The sequence below is a fragment of the Doryrhamphus excisus genome, linkage group LG16 (genome assembly GCF_037039965.1).
Source record: "Doryrhamphus excisus strain RoL-2023G ecotype Guam linkage group LG16, RoL_Dexc_Guam_v1.1, whole genome shotgun sequence".
Classification (NCBI taxonomy): domain Eukaryota; kingdom Metazoa; phylum Chordata; class Actinopteri; order Syngnathiformes; family Syngnathidae; genus Doryrhamphus; species Doryrhamphus excisus.
Genome location: NC_136372.1, coordinates 11,257,861 through 11,276,074, shown reverse-complemented (window position 1 = coordinate 11,276,074; position 18,214 = coordinate 11,257,861). Strand labels below are relative to the sequence as shown.

At 41.9% G+C, this 18,214-nt stretch overlaps 2 protein-coding genes across 5 annotated transcripts in view; both read right to left on the bottom strand.

Annotated features, from left to right (window-relative positions):
• Window positions 1-1,494, bottom strand: part of LOC131103034 (vesicle-fusing ATPase) — a 29,790-nt gene extending 28,296 nt beyond the window's left edge. For 3 of the 4 annotated variants that reach the window (XR_013629953.1, XM_058048882.2, XM_058048884.2), the window contains exon 1: window positions 1,388-1,468. Coding sequence is in view for 3 of the 4 variants with exons in the window: in XM_058048882.2 (XP_057904865.1) it covers window positions 1,388-1,399 (12 nt within the window). In the remaining variant the exon portion in view is untranslated. Of the gene's footprint in view, window positions 1-1,387 lie in introns of all 4 variants that reach the window. The other variant, XM_058048885.2, reaches the window with a different exon arrangement.
• Window positions 1,495-3,464: 1,970 nt separating this feature from the next.
• Window positions 3,465-14,907, bottom strand: LOC131103690 (cyclin-dependent kinase 5 activator 1-like). Its single transcript, XM_058050156.2, has 3 exons — window positions 14,421-14,907; window positions 11,585-12,205; window positions 3,465-8,911 (listed from the first exon to the last, which is right to left on the bottom strand). Exons 2-3 carry the CDS (start codon window positions 12,098-12,100, stop codon window positions 8,420-8,422), a joined length of 1,008 nt encoding a protein of 335 aa, XP_057906139.1. The 5' UTR covers window positions 12,101-12,205; window positions 14,421-14,907; the 3' UTR covers window positions 3,465-8,419.
• Window positions 14,908-18,214: the final 3,307 nt, after the last annotated feature.

Genomic DNA, 18,214 nt, shown 5'->3' with positions numbered 1-18,214 from the left:
TTACATTTGGAATAATTGCAGATTCTGGAAGATCTAAAAAGCTTTCTGTGCGTTATTGTGTGGAGCTCCTCTATAGGAGACCACAACTCAATACAAAGGGTTGAAAAATGAGTATAATAGGTCCCGCTTAATATGTACAATTGTTTGTGCAAAATAAAGTCAACTGTGCAAAATGAAGTGAAAGTGAAAGTGAAAATTGAAAGTGAAAGAAAGCAAAAACTGATATTGGCTTTTTGCCTTTCTGTGTCTAACTTTTCTAAGTTTTCAAACAGTCTAACAATGTATTTGACACAACACAACAAAAAATACAGATATTGTATATACGTATGTGAAATTAAACAACAACTGAAAAATACGAAGCTAGAATCAAACCAACAACGATCGATAACGTTGATATTTGGATCGATCCACCCACCTCTACTATACTCATTTCAATCAAGAAAGTCTGCCATCAACTGTCCTTCCAGGAGCTGCCAAGAACTGTTTCCTGCAAGACTGCAATCTATCTGCGGTTGGTGGGGGCTGGGCTAGATGACATAATTGTCTAATTTGCATAATTAACAAAGCCAAGCCAGGTGGCGTACAAATAAATGTATGGGAACCACTGACGAAGAAAGACCACTAGGAGTTTCTTTGGAGGAGGCCAAGACAACAAGGACTAATAATTATGACGAGAAGAAAACATAAACATAAACATGATGTCAACTGTAAGCAAAACTGCAGAATTCTGCAACCCTACCGTAGATTATAGTAAATAATCCAGCATTTCAGGCTTTTGTAATTGAAAAAAAAGTTGCCCCGACGTATAATAACACCACCTTTAAGTCCATTAAAGCAAGGTATCATGTTACCTATCAGCTAAAAAGGGAGCAGTCTATGCATTAAAAAGACTGCAGCGTGGTGAAAGGAGGCTACGATGCTTTTTCTACCCACAAAGTGTCACCCCAATGTAATTTTTGTGCTTTAACACCAAATGAACCAGCTCACTATTATGTGAGATGCTAGTAGAAGCTTATTATCAGTGAGCCTCTTTTTTTTACGCAGAAGCGTCGGCTCAAGGGCAAGCAGCTTCCAGGATTAAGCAGCCATACTCTCAAATAGGAGCAGCTTGATGGCGCTCTCTGCTCGTTTGACAGAACATGTCACATTATTGGCACAATGTTGCAGCATCGAGTCAAACACAAAAATAATATAAATACAAATATATACAGAGACCCAATGACATTCAGTGACTGAAGATGTCCTGCGTCCGATACATGGGAAGCGAACGCTAGTCCGACATTTTGCTGTCTATTTTACCGTGGATACAAATCAGGAAACGTGCTATATACGCTATATAACAACGTGGTAGTAATAGTCACAGTCCAACTATATATGATGCTCTTACCCGAGTAGCCATCTTCGCGGTTGTAGTGGATTAGTGATGCAGTAGCGGTTGAACACGGTTCATATGACAGGGGAACAAGTGAGCCAGGAGGCGGGACAACCGATGGCTTTTATACGGTCCAGCGCACCTCTCTCTGATTGGCTGATTTAACCGGAAGTATACATACCAGGACGCGCCCCATTAGCTTACACGCGCTTGCCTGTGTGACGTACCATTACGCTCACGTGTAAGCACCAAAAACGTATAGAAGAAAAATGATAAATATAGACAAACCAGGACACATGTTGACAGAAATTGAAATACGTAACGCTACTACAACGCTACTAGGTCCTAAATTGTGCCTGATTTAGGTAGACTATGTTAAAAAGGGTATTTAGCAGCGTAATAATGCTAGCAAGTTAATAATATGAATACATTTTAATGTGTACAGGTATGTGATATATGTGTCTGTTCCATCGGAGATTCCAAGCCCTGTCAAGTTTTGGCATTGAAAAACAAAAAAAAATGAAAAAAGAATGAAAACCAGGAATTCAACATTAAACAATGAGGACAATGCGCTGTGACTGAAAAAAAAACATGTGTTTCAGCGCAGACTGTCTTTCACTCCAAAGGCAAAATAAAACACTTTAATGGCAGTGTACAGGCTTCATAAAAAGGCATTTTTATTATTTTATTATTGAGCAGGTTGTTATGATTGTGTGGCCCTCTATTGACAAATGACCCTGCATCAGCACCATGGACAGCAACACAATATCATCATTTATACAGCGTAGACTACCTTTGAAATAGTTGAAATAGCTTGAAATGAAGGTCAGTGGTGAAGTACCAGAGGTTTAAAAAAAGGTTATCCAAAAATGAAAAATAATATCTGTTTCAGAAGTATACTAAAGGTTTCAGAGACCACAAAATGGGTCAACAATTTAAAGCTTGATCAAGCCTTGGGAGTTGGTGCAGGGGTTCCAAGTTCTGGATGACTTCCTACCTCCTCTGTCTGCATAAAAACAGTATTCGGAACACACTGTGGTACTATACCCTCGTGAACATCAGTCAAACAGCATAGTACTGGAGAAAGTACTCCAGAAAAAATGTGTGTTCGAAAACATTTAACCGGTAGTGTACATACAGTATATTGTACCTCTCTAACTCGGTATAATATTGCACACTGTATATTGTTGTTATCATCTTAATATTAAAATCGATAATCCTAAAATGTGTGTGAAATTGCCCATAGGTAGTATATGAGTGGGAGTGTGAATGGTTTGTCTGTGCCCTGCAATTACCTGGCGACCAGCCCAGGGTGTACCCTGGTACACAAAAGTCAGCTACAGCATACACCCGTGACCTATAGTGAGGACAAGCGGCATGGATGTCTATATAACACACCATGGGGCCAATGGAAGTAAACATGCTACAAAGATGGTGAAGCTAACATTTTTTTGTGTAATATTAATTTACTCATTTTTCAATACAGTTCCTTCCACCTTGATGCAAAAGAGATTAGTCGTCAAAGAAATGAGCTGAGGCTGCATGGCAGACGAGTGGTTAGCATGCAGGCCACACAGCTAGGAGACCCGAGTTCGATTTCAATGTCAGCCATCTCTGTGTGGAGTTTGCATGTTCTCCCGTGCATGTGTGGGTTTTCTCCGGGTACTCCGGTTTCCTCCCACATTCCAAAAACATGCTAGGTTAATTGGCGACTCCAAATTGTCCATAGGTATGAATGTGAGTGTGAATGGTTGATTGTCTATATGTGCCCTGTGATTGGCTGGCGACCAGTCCAGGGTGTACCCCGCCTCTCACTCGAAGACAGCTGGGATAGGCTCCAGCAGTGAGGATAAGCGGTAGAAAATGAATGAATGAATAAATGATTGGCTGTCAGGACCTGGACTGGTCAGCAGCCAATCACGGGGCATATTTGGACAAATAACCATTCACATTCACTGAGATTGGTTGGCAACCGGTGTACCCCGCCTATTGGGATAGGCTGGGATAGACTAAGTACCGGTTCCGGCGCCAGTTGCAACCCTCATGAGGATAAGCTAAAGAAAATGAATGAATGAAATGAGCCGAGACCCGGTTGCTTGTAAATGTTTTAATACAAAGTACCTGTAACAGCTGATCGACTTGTTCTTTCTTGCATACATATTCATACATCCACATAGTAACAGACTGCAGCATCAGTATTCTATCAACACTAGTAGATTTCAGTTTCAACAAAGATTCTTGTTACACAGTATGGTTCACGAATGAAAAAAAAACATAATAATGCGAGAATAATTATATTACACGACAGTTTTTGTCTTGTACGCGTTGCAAATATGGCACATAGTTGATGAGAGATGATTGGAAGGATTCAAAGTTCTCTCAGAAGGTCTTTAAAATGCTGCCTCTCCTTGTCACATTTCTTCATTGAAGCGGGCAGAATCCATTTGTGAAGAATTCCAACAACATTCATCACAAACACATCATCACCCGCTGTTCTTTCTGGAAAATCCGCATGCCACAAAATAGTCCCAATGCAATTCTGTGACGAAGAACACGGACAGTGGGTGAAAACTGCTTCTAAAATACACCGTATGGTTGACAATTCACCTGTCCAAATATAAAAAGACTAGAGAATTCATTACAGTGTTCATCTGCTCTATGATAATAAATATTACGTGATCCAGCCCACACAGCTTAGAAAAGATTCCAGCCTAATACTGACCGTCATGTCTTGCTCTTACAGTAATTGGGTTTGGTAGCTGCACCATTTGCAGCAGCTTAAACATTTAATACTGGAAAAACATCCCAGTAAGAAGCCTTTTCACATGCACAAACAATAAAAGTAAGTGTTTCAGCATATCAATAAGCTACAGCGTGAGCTTAGTGTCCGATTTAAAAAAAGATATGCAATTTTGTTAGACTTAAACCACTGTATGTGCTTTCACACAACTCATAAAGCTTGTATTATATTTGCCTATTTGTTCGGCTAGTAGCTACCGAGAACACTTTATCTGCTGACAGTTAAGAAATGAAGTGAAATATAAATAAATGGTATTATTCACTTGAGTGTCAATGAAGTGACTGTATTAGAAATATTCAAACCTGCAATTATGTCGTGTAATTGCAACCAAACCAAATACCGGTATATATAATATCACCTAAGCAACTGTCCTTTAGAGAAATGCTACTATTAGTCTATTCAATCCAGCAGAAACAGAAAACAACATAAAAACACGTGTATCATTATTCATATGCATAACATGAATTGTGAGGTCAGATTCTGGATTTGGGCTACATTATTACCACCAGAGCGAAAAACAAGAGTTCAAAGATCAACAACCATACATAGGCATGGCATTCTATGGTGTTTTAGTCATTGGAATTCCCTGTGTCCCTGTGTGCACAATAATCTCAAAATTGAATGCTTCAAATGTCGTTGTTTCCGAGTTTTGGTGTTTTGGATTCAACGGTTAAACCGACACCTTCTTCAAAAAGTAAACAGTTCTTCTGTATTTTCTTTCACAGTATCTATAAATTATCTGATACAGTGAAACCCGTTTATGGATTGTCAACTCGACTGAAATTGAAATCTAAACTAAACACATTTACTGTATTTTCCAGACTATAAGTCGCACTGGACTATATTTTTGGGGGGGATATTTATTTTAGAACCAAGAACCGACATTTCATCTTGTAAGGCAAGTTATACTACTACTAATAAAATAGGCGTCTGTTGACATAACGTCTATAGGTTGTATGTTAACGTAACATCCATCCATTTTTTGTACAGCTTATCCTCACAAGGGTCACAGGCATGCTGGAGCCTATCCCAGCTGTCTCTGGGCGAGAGGCGGGGTACACCCTGGACTGGTCGCCAGCCAATCACAGGGCACATATAGACAAACAACCATTCACATTCACATTCATACCTATGGACAATTCGGAGTCGCCAATTAACCTAGCATGTTTTTGGAATGTGGGAGGAAACCGGAGTACCCGAAGAAAACCCACCAACGGGTCTCCCAGCTGTGTGGTCACCGTGCAGCCATTAACGTAACATATTGACAGTAATTCAGATAACTCAACAACACAACATAACGAGTTTACTTACAGCTTGTAATCTGCACCACATGATTTAGATGCACAAGTTGCTCTGGAGTATAAGTCCCAGGACCAGCCAAACCATGAAAAAAAATGAGACTTATAATACGGAAAATACAGTAAGTATTTTTAGCACAGTTTTTCCTCCATTTGTGCATATTTTATTTAGATTCTTGCGTTTTGATATGATACTTTATACTCCTGTGTAACACAGCTGCTGCATTAACTTGATTGTATGTCTTGACTACATTGACAATCCTATAAAATGAAATGAAAAGGCTGTGTTTTGTTAGTTACTGTAGTAGAATCCGGGTTAATGCTGCCAAGCTGTTATTTTGAAGTTTACTTTGCACTGAACAGGAAGTCACAGTGTGTATGTTTTAATACAGTGTAACTAGACTGTAGTTATGTTGTGGTGGTTTCACGCTGGGGAAGTTAACAATACTACAATGCATGTTGACATAAACGGACCAATTATTCTTAGAAATATCCCCAATAAAAAGACGGTGGACCAGGACTTGATGAATTGGTTGACCAACTTAAGCGGGTTCCACTGTATTTCTCTATTATTTTATGATTGAATGTGTCTTTAGCGTAGAATTTCATTACAGTTTCCTTTCAGTGAATGAAAAATTTCATGTTAATTGTAGATTTTGAAGTGTAGTATTCTGTTATTACGATGTGACCAAGATGCCCTTTACAGTCAATGCTTATTGATATGTGCATAGCATTGACTATCTTTTCACACTTTTCCTTCAAGAGTGAGTCTTTGTATACAGGAATCGACCTCTCTGCACTTGTACCCAGTCTTTCTTGTAAAGTATAGCGCCTAGCCAAAAAGCAGCATGCCTATCAAGCTATAAAAGCACACATGCAATTTGCTGGATGAATGAAGTTGTGAACTGCAGTGTTTGTCTGCTGCCACGAGGAGCATAGACTGTATAAAAGGGCGCTTGATGCAGGTCAAGATGCATACAAAAGGCATTTGTATGCTTCCAACTTGACTGAATGTGCGTCACAAAGCAAGGTCCATGAAGGAGTTTGGTTTAGAAGAACTTTAGAGCATTGACTTCATTCACATTTGGGGTAAACTACAATCTCTCCATGACAAAATCCACACTCCAAAACACTTTCATTCCAGAAAAGTCAACGTTATCTTCCGATCCACACCCTCATTCAGAACACAAACGTTTGAAATTGAATCTGCATCAGTATTTATACAGTCTATGAGACCAGTAAAGGGGAGAAATATGTAGAATGGATGTCAAATGATAAAATGGTGGCAGCACTTTGTGCCAATGAGATGCCACATCCTCATTTTAAGCGATGCTCCCATCGTGGTTTGCTTTCTTTCGTACTTTCACACTGTTCTAAAAAAGTTTAAATTTTGTTCTTGTTGTCATTTAAGACAGCACCATTATAGATCTAGGGCAGGGGTGTCCAAAGTGTTTCCACTGTGTGTTAATTCAAGCAAAAATTGATGCAGTTGATGCAATATTTGCATTTGAAATAAGGGAAAATTTATTTTGATGGCCCGACTCTGGCATAATCGGAGAGGATGTTAAGGTTAAAGCTAAAACCAACAATGTGTGTATCCGGGCAAACATTTTCATTCTGTACATTAGGGGTCCCTTGACCTGATCCGACAACACCTCCCATCCTGAACCCTGCTCAGTTACACCCCCCGCTGAAGAGTGGCAGGAGTAACGCACAAAAATCATCAAGACATTCTGGTAGCCGACCATTTTCAGGAGGGATTTTCGCCATTCCCGTGGAATGTCCTAATGAATTTTATCAGCGGGATAGAACTGGCCACCAGGCCAAAGTTTGGACAACCCTGACCTTGGGGAAAAAAGTGCAGGAGAATGGGGAGTTATTATATAAATCCCCATTGAGGATAAGCAGTATGTTTTTGTATACAATTTACTGGCCTGTTCAATGATAATACAGTGGAACTTGTTTATGTCTACATCATGGTAAACTGACAACAATGAAACCGAAACTAACCATTGCTTGCGCAAAAATGTATCATATAAATAACTCCTTTAGATTTCAAATTTTACATCAACAATGTATGTCGACGTCAACTTAAGTGGGCACTTTTTAGTAATTAAAACACGATGGATCAGGACTTGATGATTTGGTTGGTTTGGGTGACATAAACAGGGACTGACGTAAACGAGTTCCACTGATAAAGACAATTCCAAGCAGCTCCTCATTAGAAGATCATTAAAAATGAGCCCACTAATATTTTTGTATCGTATGTTTTCAACACTTCAGAGCTTGCAGAGTGCCGATGAGTGCAATAAGCTTATGAGAATAGGGAAAAGGATAATTGGAGTTGGCAATAAGCAAGCGGCCATGTCCGATGACTGATGACTTAGTGACCTCATGCAACGTGGTATCAGTATCCTGTAACTTTATGATTACATATACTACTCAGCTTTACTTATATAAATGCATGTTGTCTGGTGTTTCTAATCTTTCAGTCACAAAAAAAAACAAACTATCACTACCACTTCAACAGGACTGACAATTCTTACGTCACTGATGCAACACATAGGTCACAAGTTTGGGCATGCCCTTATTATTTAATGTTATCACTTAGTTCAGGGGTGATCAAATTCTAAACATAAAAGCCATTATTAATGAGATTTATTATTAGATATTACACTATTTTTATTATAAAACAAAGCTAAGATGTGATGTCGTGTTTGGACCCCATGACCGAGTAGGATTTTAGCTTTGTCGGGCACAAACGAATTAAATCCACTTAGCAGATAATAACTGACTTTCTGTTCCTTTGTTGTCCGAAATAAGACAAGTATAAAACATTAGAGACGCCAGACAACACCACTGTTTTAAAGTACACTGCAGTACAGTAGTCCACCTGTCCATGACATATTAACACCCTCCTTTCATTTTCTTCCCACCTTCCACCTCCTTTTATCGGTCAAGGCCTATAAAGAGTTTGGTCTTCTCCTCTTCTTTCTTGCTCTCATTCTTCAGGTCAGCAAACACCTGGGTGAAGAAGTGCGGGTCGGTGTTAATCTGGAGCATCTTGCCGCTCATGCGGTTGATGATCTCCAGGCAGCGGTCCCAGAAGGCCTCCTTCTCAGCCTCGACCAAGAAGGGCTTCAATGGGTAGGAGATCTCATTGCCCATGTAGGAGTAAGAGAGATAGAGACATGTGAGCAGCGACGCCTGCAGCTCGCGCTCCGAGGCCACCTCGGCGGAGACCACGTCGCGGCACAGCATGTAGAGGAAGACCACATTGGCCGGGGTGATGAAGCCTTGGTCCTGCCAGCCCTGAAGGAGGAGGGAGCGGTCCACGCTGCGTAGCCACAGGACTGGATCGGTCGGGGAGAGACGCTTCAGTCGGTAGCAACGGCGGCATAGGAATTCACCGAGGCTGCGCATCAGCTCGCTGGTGGAGGCCTGAAGTGTACAGAAGAGGAAGGTTCAGGGTGGGAGGGGAACACAAAGGTAATTGGTAAAGGATTATGAAGACATCGGGTTCTATTTTCGTCCAATTTGGTAATCTGGTAGACTGGGCTACGCCGAGATGGGTGCGGTGGCGCACCAGGGGAGGTGATCACATTTTCAGCTTGACAAAACAGCGCACCAAAGGTGAGCTACCAGCTCGCCAGCTACAATTTAGTCTATTCTCGACGCAGGCAAAGCGCAACCGGTGCGGTGGTATATTGGCTGACGTAAGCGCGCAGTGTACACACGTAACCAAAACCCCACAAGGGTGTGTCTTTGTGTCTGGCACATTTCAATGCAATAAACAATCACAGCAACCGCTATATAATTTAACCATCTGAACCAGCGTGTACATTTTTGAATTATCATCAGGAACTGTGTCAGGAACTCAACCTGACACATCACATCTCTCAGCCAACCACAAACAGCCACGCCATCCGATATGGAGAATGATGTCTGGATTAGCCTGCTGCTGTGTTTAATTTGTTTGTCACTTAATTTTGTACTCCCATTCATGACACAGGAATAGATTATATGTGTCCCATGAGGTGGGAAAAATTATTAGACCACCTTTAATCACTATATTTGTCCAAACAAATATACCTTTAGTTGTACCAGCCATTAAATTGAACAAGAAAATAAAGAAATATGGGGTAGTATAATTTGTTCCATGACTGTATGAGTGAGTCGGTGAGTGGATGACAACCATTAGATCAGCAATTTGATTACTGGAAAACAGTAATGTTGTTACTGTCAACGGGACTACAACACATCGGACTGAGTTTTGACTCACTGAGTAAAACGGTCGATCGCAGTTCAAACATCTTACTCTCACTCTATTGCGTTTTTTAAAATTATGAAGTAAGAATATACTGTATAAAGCAGGGGTCTCAAACACACGGCCCGTGGGCCAAATGTGGCCCGCAGGTCACTAGTTTGAGGCCCCCGCCTTGATATGAAAGTTTAATGTTAGTGCAGCCCGCGCAAGTTTGATATGGATGCTGTATGGTATCATGTACCCAGAAAAAAATATTACATTTGATTAATGTTCATGTTAAAGGTTAAATAACTGTTAATAGTTATCCTCCCTGTTCGTGTGGAAGTGGTAAGTTTTTGGCTATTTAAGTTTAAAGGGAATAACTTGAAGGCTACTGTTTAGGTCGCTAGATCTCTAGTTTGAGAGTTAGCATGTGTCTCAAGACCCTGCAGTTGCGCAATATGTTGTAAATAAAAAGAGTATAAATGTGACTATAGTTGTGTTTTGTCATGTCTACAGGGCTGTAATAATGCTTTGTTCATTTTAATCTGAAAAAAATAATTTGTCTACCCACCAACTTATATATGGTTTCTTAAGTTTTTATTATTTTCTGTTTTATTATTATTATTATATTTATTTATTTATTACTGATTGATTGATTTTCTTTATTCTTGATTTGTTTATTTATTTTTCATCTTATTTTGTGAAGAAAAATAAAAAGTAAGATATTTGAGAACAGTTGAATGTTTTATCAGAGCTTTTCTTGTAGAAAATTGGAACCAAACCAAGTTTTTTTTAATTTTTTTGTTTTTAACAAATGCGTTTTTTGTTGTTTTTTTTGGAAAACCTGATGCGGCCCAGTCTCACCCAGACCTGAGCTCCAGTGGCCCCCAAGTAAATTGAGTTTGAGACCCCTGGTATAAAGTGTAATTCAAAATCTTTGACTTTTTTGTGTACGCCTTTAAGAAGCGGGACCTGAGAAGTGACCGATGTGACATCAGCTAACCAGGATTGACTGTTAGCTTGGCAGTAGCAGGTTAGCAGTGTAGAGAGTGGCCAACAGCAGCTCCTGTGTGAACGATCACTGCTTTCAGCAGCAGTAGAGTAGTATTCTAAACTGGTCAGTAATGATAATGCTGGTTGCTTATATTATTTATTTATTTTCTATTATTATGTCTACTATATTGTAACACAAGTGTATAGGTGACTGTAGGGGTTATTTCATGCCTGCAGGGCTCTAATAATGATGAAAAAATTTATTGATGAAGGTATTCACTCACTTGCCATACATTTTGTTCTTTGCGTTAGGTAGTGTGAGCCGACAGGTCCGCCCCTGCACAGACCCAGAGCTCGAACCAGGGTCCTCGGATGAGAGTTGAGCAGCATAAGCTGACAAGCTAAAAGCCCGGGCTGTCAACTCGTCATCCAGCACGACTCTTCAAGGTGCGAGCGAGTGACATTTATTCACATCTGTTACGGTAGCCTCTACCAAAGGTGGAAGCAAGTCAGTGTTTTGCAAGCCTGAAGTAAATGTCAAGTCTTTCACCTCAAGTCTAGAGTCAAGTCTCAAGTAAAGACAAGACCGGTTGCATAAAGTCCGAGTCACAGACTTGAACATTCAATATTTAGTCAGTGCACAGAAATGTCATTCACACATTGTATATTATGTTGTATATTCTTGTATATCTTGTATATTATACTTTGAATAGGAAAACATTTTACTCAAGTTTGAGGGAAGTCATTGATTTCAAAGTCCAAGTCTTTGATGATAATGTCAAGTCGAGTCCACACCTCTGGCCTCCACAATAAAAACACTTCACATCAGTAGGAAAACCCTTATTGGGCAATATTGTGCAAGATGAGGTTACCTGAACAATAACACGCTTTGGTGTGCCAACTGCAGTCGAAGGTTGGATCCCGGAGCCTGTTAGGGAATTCTTTTTGGCGGCTACTGTTGCTACATTAATCAGGGTCTTGGAGGTGGGGAGGTGGGAAGAGGTAGTCGTGGTGGTGGTCGAGGGATCCTGACAGGAAGCGTAAGAGGAAAGGTTTGCACAGGACTGCGACTTCTTCAGCTTCAAGCTGTTGGAAGCCGAACTAGAGGTGATGACGGCGTCCGCGTCGGGCGAGCATCCTTTCCCGCCATCGCCGCTGTCAGACTGCAGCTTTTTGGAGCCCTTCCTCTTTGCTGACACAGCCACTATACGTTTCCACGGCAGCACACTGATGATGGAGGGACGTTTGAGGGACTTCGCAGCAGCTGCGGCGGCATCCTTGGCATTCTTGCTGTTCTGGACGGCCGTGTAGTGACCCACTGTGGCAGGGCCGTCCTCAAACAGGGCGGCCTTGCGGTAGCTGGGAGAGAGGGACAGCACTGTACCCATAATGCCTGCTGAGGGTCAGCGGAGCGACAGAGGACGGATGATTGGGACCAGTGGGAGGAAAGCTCCGTTATTGGAACCGGACCAAAATGTCTCACCTCTGTGAATCTGTGAGCAGAAAGAAGTCTCGATGTAATAAAAGACAGTCCAAAGAAATACAGCACACGCTAAAAGAGCAATCCTCCATTTTCCCTCTGAGCTGTGAAACACATCCCAGTATTTTGCTCAAGTTGACTCCCTACAGTAGAAATGTGCTTCCATTGTGAGTCACAGTCGCCCAGTTGCTATGACAACTAAGCAGTCTCCATCCCCTCCAGAAAAATCCGGACTACATATACCCTTCACGTTATTTTCTTCTTTAGAATTCATTCATTCATTTTCTACCGCTTACCCTCACGAAGGTCGCGGGGGTGCTGGAGCCTATCCCAGCTGTCTTCGGGCGAGAGGCGGGGTACACCCTGGACTGGTGGCCAGCCAATCACAAGGCACATATAGACAAACAACCATTCACACTCAATTAACCTAGCATGTTTTTGGAATGTGGGAGGAAACCGGAGTACCCGCATGCACGGGGAGAACATGCAAACTCCACACAGAGATGGCCGAGGGTGGAATTAAACCCTGGTCTCCTCGCTGTGAGGTCTGCGCGCTAACCACTCGACTGCCGTGTAGCCCTCTTCTTTAGAATAAAACACAAATATATATTGTTATATATGTGAAAAGCGTTTGTGTAACGCATGGACGTACATATGTATAACTCAGTGTATGAGTGGTTAGCGCGCAGGCTACACAGCTAGGACACCCTGGTTCGATTCCCCGCCCAGGCATCTCTGTGTGGAGTTTTCATGTTCTCCCTCTGCGTGCATTTTCTCCGGGTAGTCCGGTGAGTGTGAATGGTTGTTTGTCTATATGTGCCCTGTGATTGGTTGCCGACCAGTCCAGGGTGTACCCTGCCTCTCGCCCGAAGACAGCTGGGTTAGGCTCCATCACCCCCGCGACCCTTGTGAGGATAAGCGGTAGAAAATGAATGAATGAATGAACATCAGAAATATGTCTACTCATTTGTCAGCCATGTTGTGAGTAATAGCATTACAGTAGTAACAGCCTTACTGTTTTCTAGTAAAGGGTAATCTATGCTGAATTAGTATTTCAAACGTTACAATAGAGTGAAAAGTGTTGCGTTATTACTCACTGATATCTATATAAACTATCAGGATGTTGCTTCAGTCGCAGTTGTTTACCGCTACTACGCAGGAAGCTAAACAGCTAGTCAACAAGAGTTGTGGCTCTTAGCGTTTTGGGAGGGATTTATAAGTCACAAAATTGACTCTCAGCTTTGATAAATCAGAATTATTTTACATATGTGACTAATTACCTTCCCAGTAACTAATTTTATTGATTGAGTAATTCCTATACTTTTAGGTATAAAGCAAGTAACAACTAATTACTTTTTAAAAGTTAATGGCCCACCACTATTTGTCAGGGTGTTTTTTTTACTGTCTGTTTGTAATGTTTGTATGGTAAACATATTTCCACTCACGTTGTCTCCTTTAAATGTTTGACTCCATGCCATTAGAAAATCTATCTAAAGCCCATTAACCTTATTTTAACAAAGATCTATTTCAAAAAGAATCCTAACGACAGATCATTTATATCTCCAGACAGTATGTTCCCACTTTGTTGTGTCATTTCCAACAAATGGACCTCTTGATCAGTGTATGCACATTTAATGGAAGCCGCCATCATCTCTACGTCAGCAGAACCAGATTCACACACGGATATGATGTCTTTAACTCCAAAAAATCAACAAGTCATGTTTTTTTTGGATGACATTCCTTCACATGATGATCATAACTCTTTATAAAAACCACATGCACTGGGCTTTAATCTTCACCTGTACACTTCAATGCTGATGCAGCATCCTACCCTACAGGCCCGCAGTGCTCATCCGTATTATATAAGAATCAAGATAGGCCAAGAAAGAAATGTGCGCAAGCATCCATCTTAGCTTCAAAATGGAAGCCCTGAAAACAAGACTCCCCACCTCCTCTTCTTTTTTTAACACAAGGCATACTCAGAAAGCTCATATTTGTGTTTGCTTATCATTCGGTCAAATAACTCCACAAAAGATGTTATTTTTAATTACTTGTATAATCAAAACTAGCCACTGTACTGTAAAAACAGCCTATATTGTGTCCTGGTGGGTGTATATTGTTGAATTTGGGTAGTCTGGTCCTATTTTTTAACAGTCTATATTGTGTCCTGGGAGGTCTATTGTTAAGATTTTGATATCACTCATAAGAAACGTGTTGTGTTTTCCCACCTGACAACTAGTCGACTCTCCTTGTGGTATCCATGCAGACGATGAACACCTTGCAGCAAAAAAAAAAATGCAGTCGAATTCCAGGTCTTCGGTTCGGTTTGCACGCAATACCGGTCCGTGATAAGCCCCCACGCTGCAGGCCCGATTGTTATCTCGTCCCCCCGTGGGCTAAAGCTTCCTCTCAATCTTCATTTCAGACACTGGAGTGTTAATGTGGGATTAAAATGCGATTCGAAAATGCGAAATGTGCAGCCGGAAGGTGTCTTCCATTCCAAAATCTACACGGCCACAGAGATGCTCACATTGGCCACATACAGCACGACGTATAGTCCTTAAAATAAAATGTAAAAACAAAACAAAAAATGCACCAAACACAAAGAAAGCAGGAGAAAATGGCCACTACAGTTTCCAAAAATAGACATCGGCTTATACCCTTGGCAATGCAAACCTGCGAGAAAAGAGAGAGAGGCGCTGCTTTGATGCGGGTGTCTACAGTTATTCGGGTTGGATGCAGGAAGAAAATGGCGCCTTCTGATTGGCTGATGCGTGGGATGCTGCTGCTGCCGCCTCGCGGTCTCTGTCGCAGCTTTCTCCATGAAACCATTGGACGTCCACCGACTCCAGCCAATCAGAATCCCTCCGCTGTCCGAGGTGCTGACCCCAGCCGAGCAGATGTGTCAAAGCTGCTGTTGGGCAGAGGGAGGAGGTGCCGGGAGGCAGATGTAGTGATAGAGTGAGTCAGCCCTGGGGATTGGTGATTACGTTTGTGTGGGCCAATCCACCACCTACACTGCGTGTGGAAAAGCCGCCTGTGGATTTTACTGTTGAAAAGCTGAGATGAATGCAGTACCTCTAAGAATCAGAAAGCAGAGAAAGAGGGATACAGGCATGAATGTGAGTGTCAACCCATTCACTAATTTTCTATGACGCTTATCCTCACTAGTGTTCAAGGGGTATGCTGGAGACTATCCCAGCTGACTTTGAGCGAGAGGTGGTGTACACCCTGTACTGGTCGCCAACCAATCGCAGGGCAGTGAGTGTGAATGGTTGTTTGTCTAAATGTGCTCTGCGATTGGTTGGTGAACAGTCCAGGGTGACAGCCGGGATAGGCTCTAGCATACCTGCGACCCTAGTGAGGCTAAACGGCATAGAAAATGGATGGCTGGACTGAAAAACAAAATATTATAGAAGGTAAAATGACGGCAGTTGTTGAGGCTCCTATATGTTGAAGTGTATTTATATAAGCACACATGTAAAATAAATTACAGATTAGTTTTATTCATTCATTCCTCATGAGGGCCGTGGGGGGTGCTGGAGCCTATCCCAGCTGTCTTGGGGCGAGAGGTTGGGTACACCCTGGGCTGGTCGCCAGCCAATCACAGGGCACATATAGACAAACAACCATTCACACTCACATTCATACCTATGGACAATTTGGAGTCGCCAATTAACCTAGCATGTTTTTGGAATGTGGGAGGAAACCGGAGTACCCGGCGAAAACCCACGCATGCACGGGGAGAACATGCAAACTCCACACACAGACGTGTGGAATTGAACTCGGGTCTCCTAGCAGTGTGGCCTGCATGCTAACCACTCACCCGCCATGCAGCCAGATTAGTTTAATGTTTAAGCAAAAAGAAAATTCACATGATATTTAAAGTGCCATACCAAGAAGTAGTGAAATATATTATACTATGTTTTGATTGACGTCTTACGCGGCAAATGTGTTTTCTGAAAAATCTTAAGTAACTTCGATCAAATGTAGAATTACTACAGCTTCTGCTCGGATAGTCACACGGCAGCAGTTGTTCAACTTTGATGGAAAAAATAGCCACATGTCACGAGCAACTGACACTGGTAAAACCGAGGTAGGTAGGATTGCAAGGTTTATAGTGTACAGAAAGCATTTAATATGCGGTTTCAGTACTACCTCACACATTGCCATTTTCACATTACGTGTAATATCATTCACACTAGCAATGCCATACCCACTTCTGGCTACCCTGTTCTCCCAAGATTTTTCCAGTGCATTCAACACCATCCAGCCAGCACTTCTGAGGGACAAGCTGGAGCACACAGGGGTGGACCTGCACCTCACATAGTGGATACTGGACTACCTCACCAACCGTCCACAGTATGTGAGGACACGGGACTGTGTGTCCGACACGGTTGTCTGCAGTACGGGGGCCCCGCAGGGAACGGTCCTGGCTCCGTTCCTTTTCACCCTCTACACTGCAGACTTCTCATACAACACACCAACCTGCCACCTGCAGAAGTTCTCTGACGACTCTGCAATTGTTGGCCTCATCACAGATGGGGACGACTTGGAGTACAGAGGACTGACACGGGACTTTGTGGATTGGTGCCAGCGGAACTGCCTCCAGATCAACACGGGGAAAACCAGAGAGCTGGTGGTGGATTTCCGCAGGCGCATCCACTCTCCTCCAACACCAGTGAACATTCAGGGAATGGACATTGAGATGGTGACATATTACAAGTACCTGGGTGTTCATCTCAACAATAGACTGGACTGGACTCATCACACAGAAGCACTTTAAAGGAAGGGCATGAGCAGACTCTATCTGCTCCGGAGACTGAGGTCTTTTGGAGTGCAAGGGGCACTCCTCAAGACGTTCTATGACTCTGTTGTGGCTTCAGCCATTTTCCAGGGAGTGGTCTGCTGGGGCAGCAGCATTTCGGCTGCGGATAGGAAGAGACTGGATAAGATCATCAGGAAGGCCAGCTCTGCCCTGGGTTGCCCCCTTGACCCAGTGGAGGTGGTGGGAGAGAGGAGGATGTTGGCTAAGCTATCATCCATGTTGGAGAACGACTCCCATCCCCTGCAGGAAACTTTGACAGCCCTAGAGAGCTCTTTCAGCGATAGACTGCTTCACCCCAAGTGTGTGAAGGAGCGATATCGCAGGTCTTTTCTTCCTGCAGCTGTCAGGCTGTACAACCAGCACCGCTCCCAATAGACTTCTACACCACTATGTACATCTGTGTAATACTTGCTTTTATAGTCAGTATAGTTACTCCAGACCCCATTCACTGTGCAATATCTGATCAACCTCCATGTGCAATATTAAGGGCTCTAAATGCAATATACTAAGTTCTATGTGAAGTATTTCCATAATGCCTCATATTAACTCTCTAACAAGATCTCAGTGTATAGACTGGTCATATATCTCATCTCGTTTCATATTATCTACATACTGTATTGTATATAACTCTGTGAAAAACTGTTGATTTTTGTTAATATTGTTTATTTTTCTATATTGTGTATTTTGCACTGCTTAACTGACTCTGTACTCATGCTGCTGTGCAATACAAATTTCCCCACTGAGGGACGAATAAAGGCATATCTTAATCTTTGTCTTAGGATTTCTCTAAATGAGTAATATTGTCACCCCTAGTAATTTCAGTGGAAAGTTGTATAATGGTGCTATATGCAGCAGAAAACAAGTGCTGCAGCTATGAATCCAGAAGAGGACGCTGTCCCACAACTCAATTACTCAACATTTTTCAGCAGATGCTTTGACAAGACATGAGGTTGTCATGCCTATTCTATAAGTACAATACTGTATGCCTGTAAAAATTTTATCTTGACAAATAACTTTGTTGTTGTTTTAATTTATTCAAGGTAACAAATCATCTTGAAAAATTTCAAGTAAAAAGTCTCCCTATTAGTAACAGTAACTATATTTACTTATTATCAGATCAATACCAACATTTACAGTATCACCCACTTCTTTTACTGATTCATAAATGAACAATGTACGTATATCTATAGTACA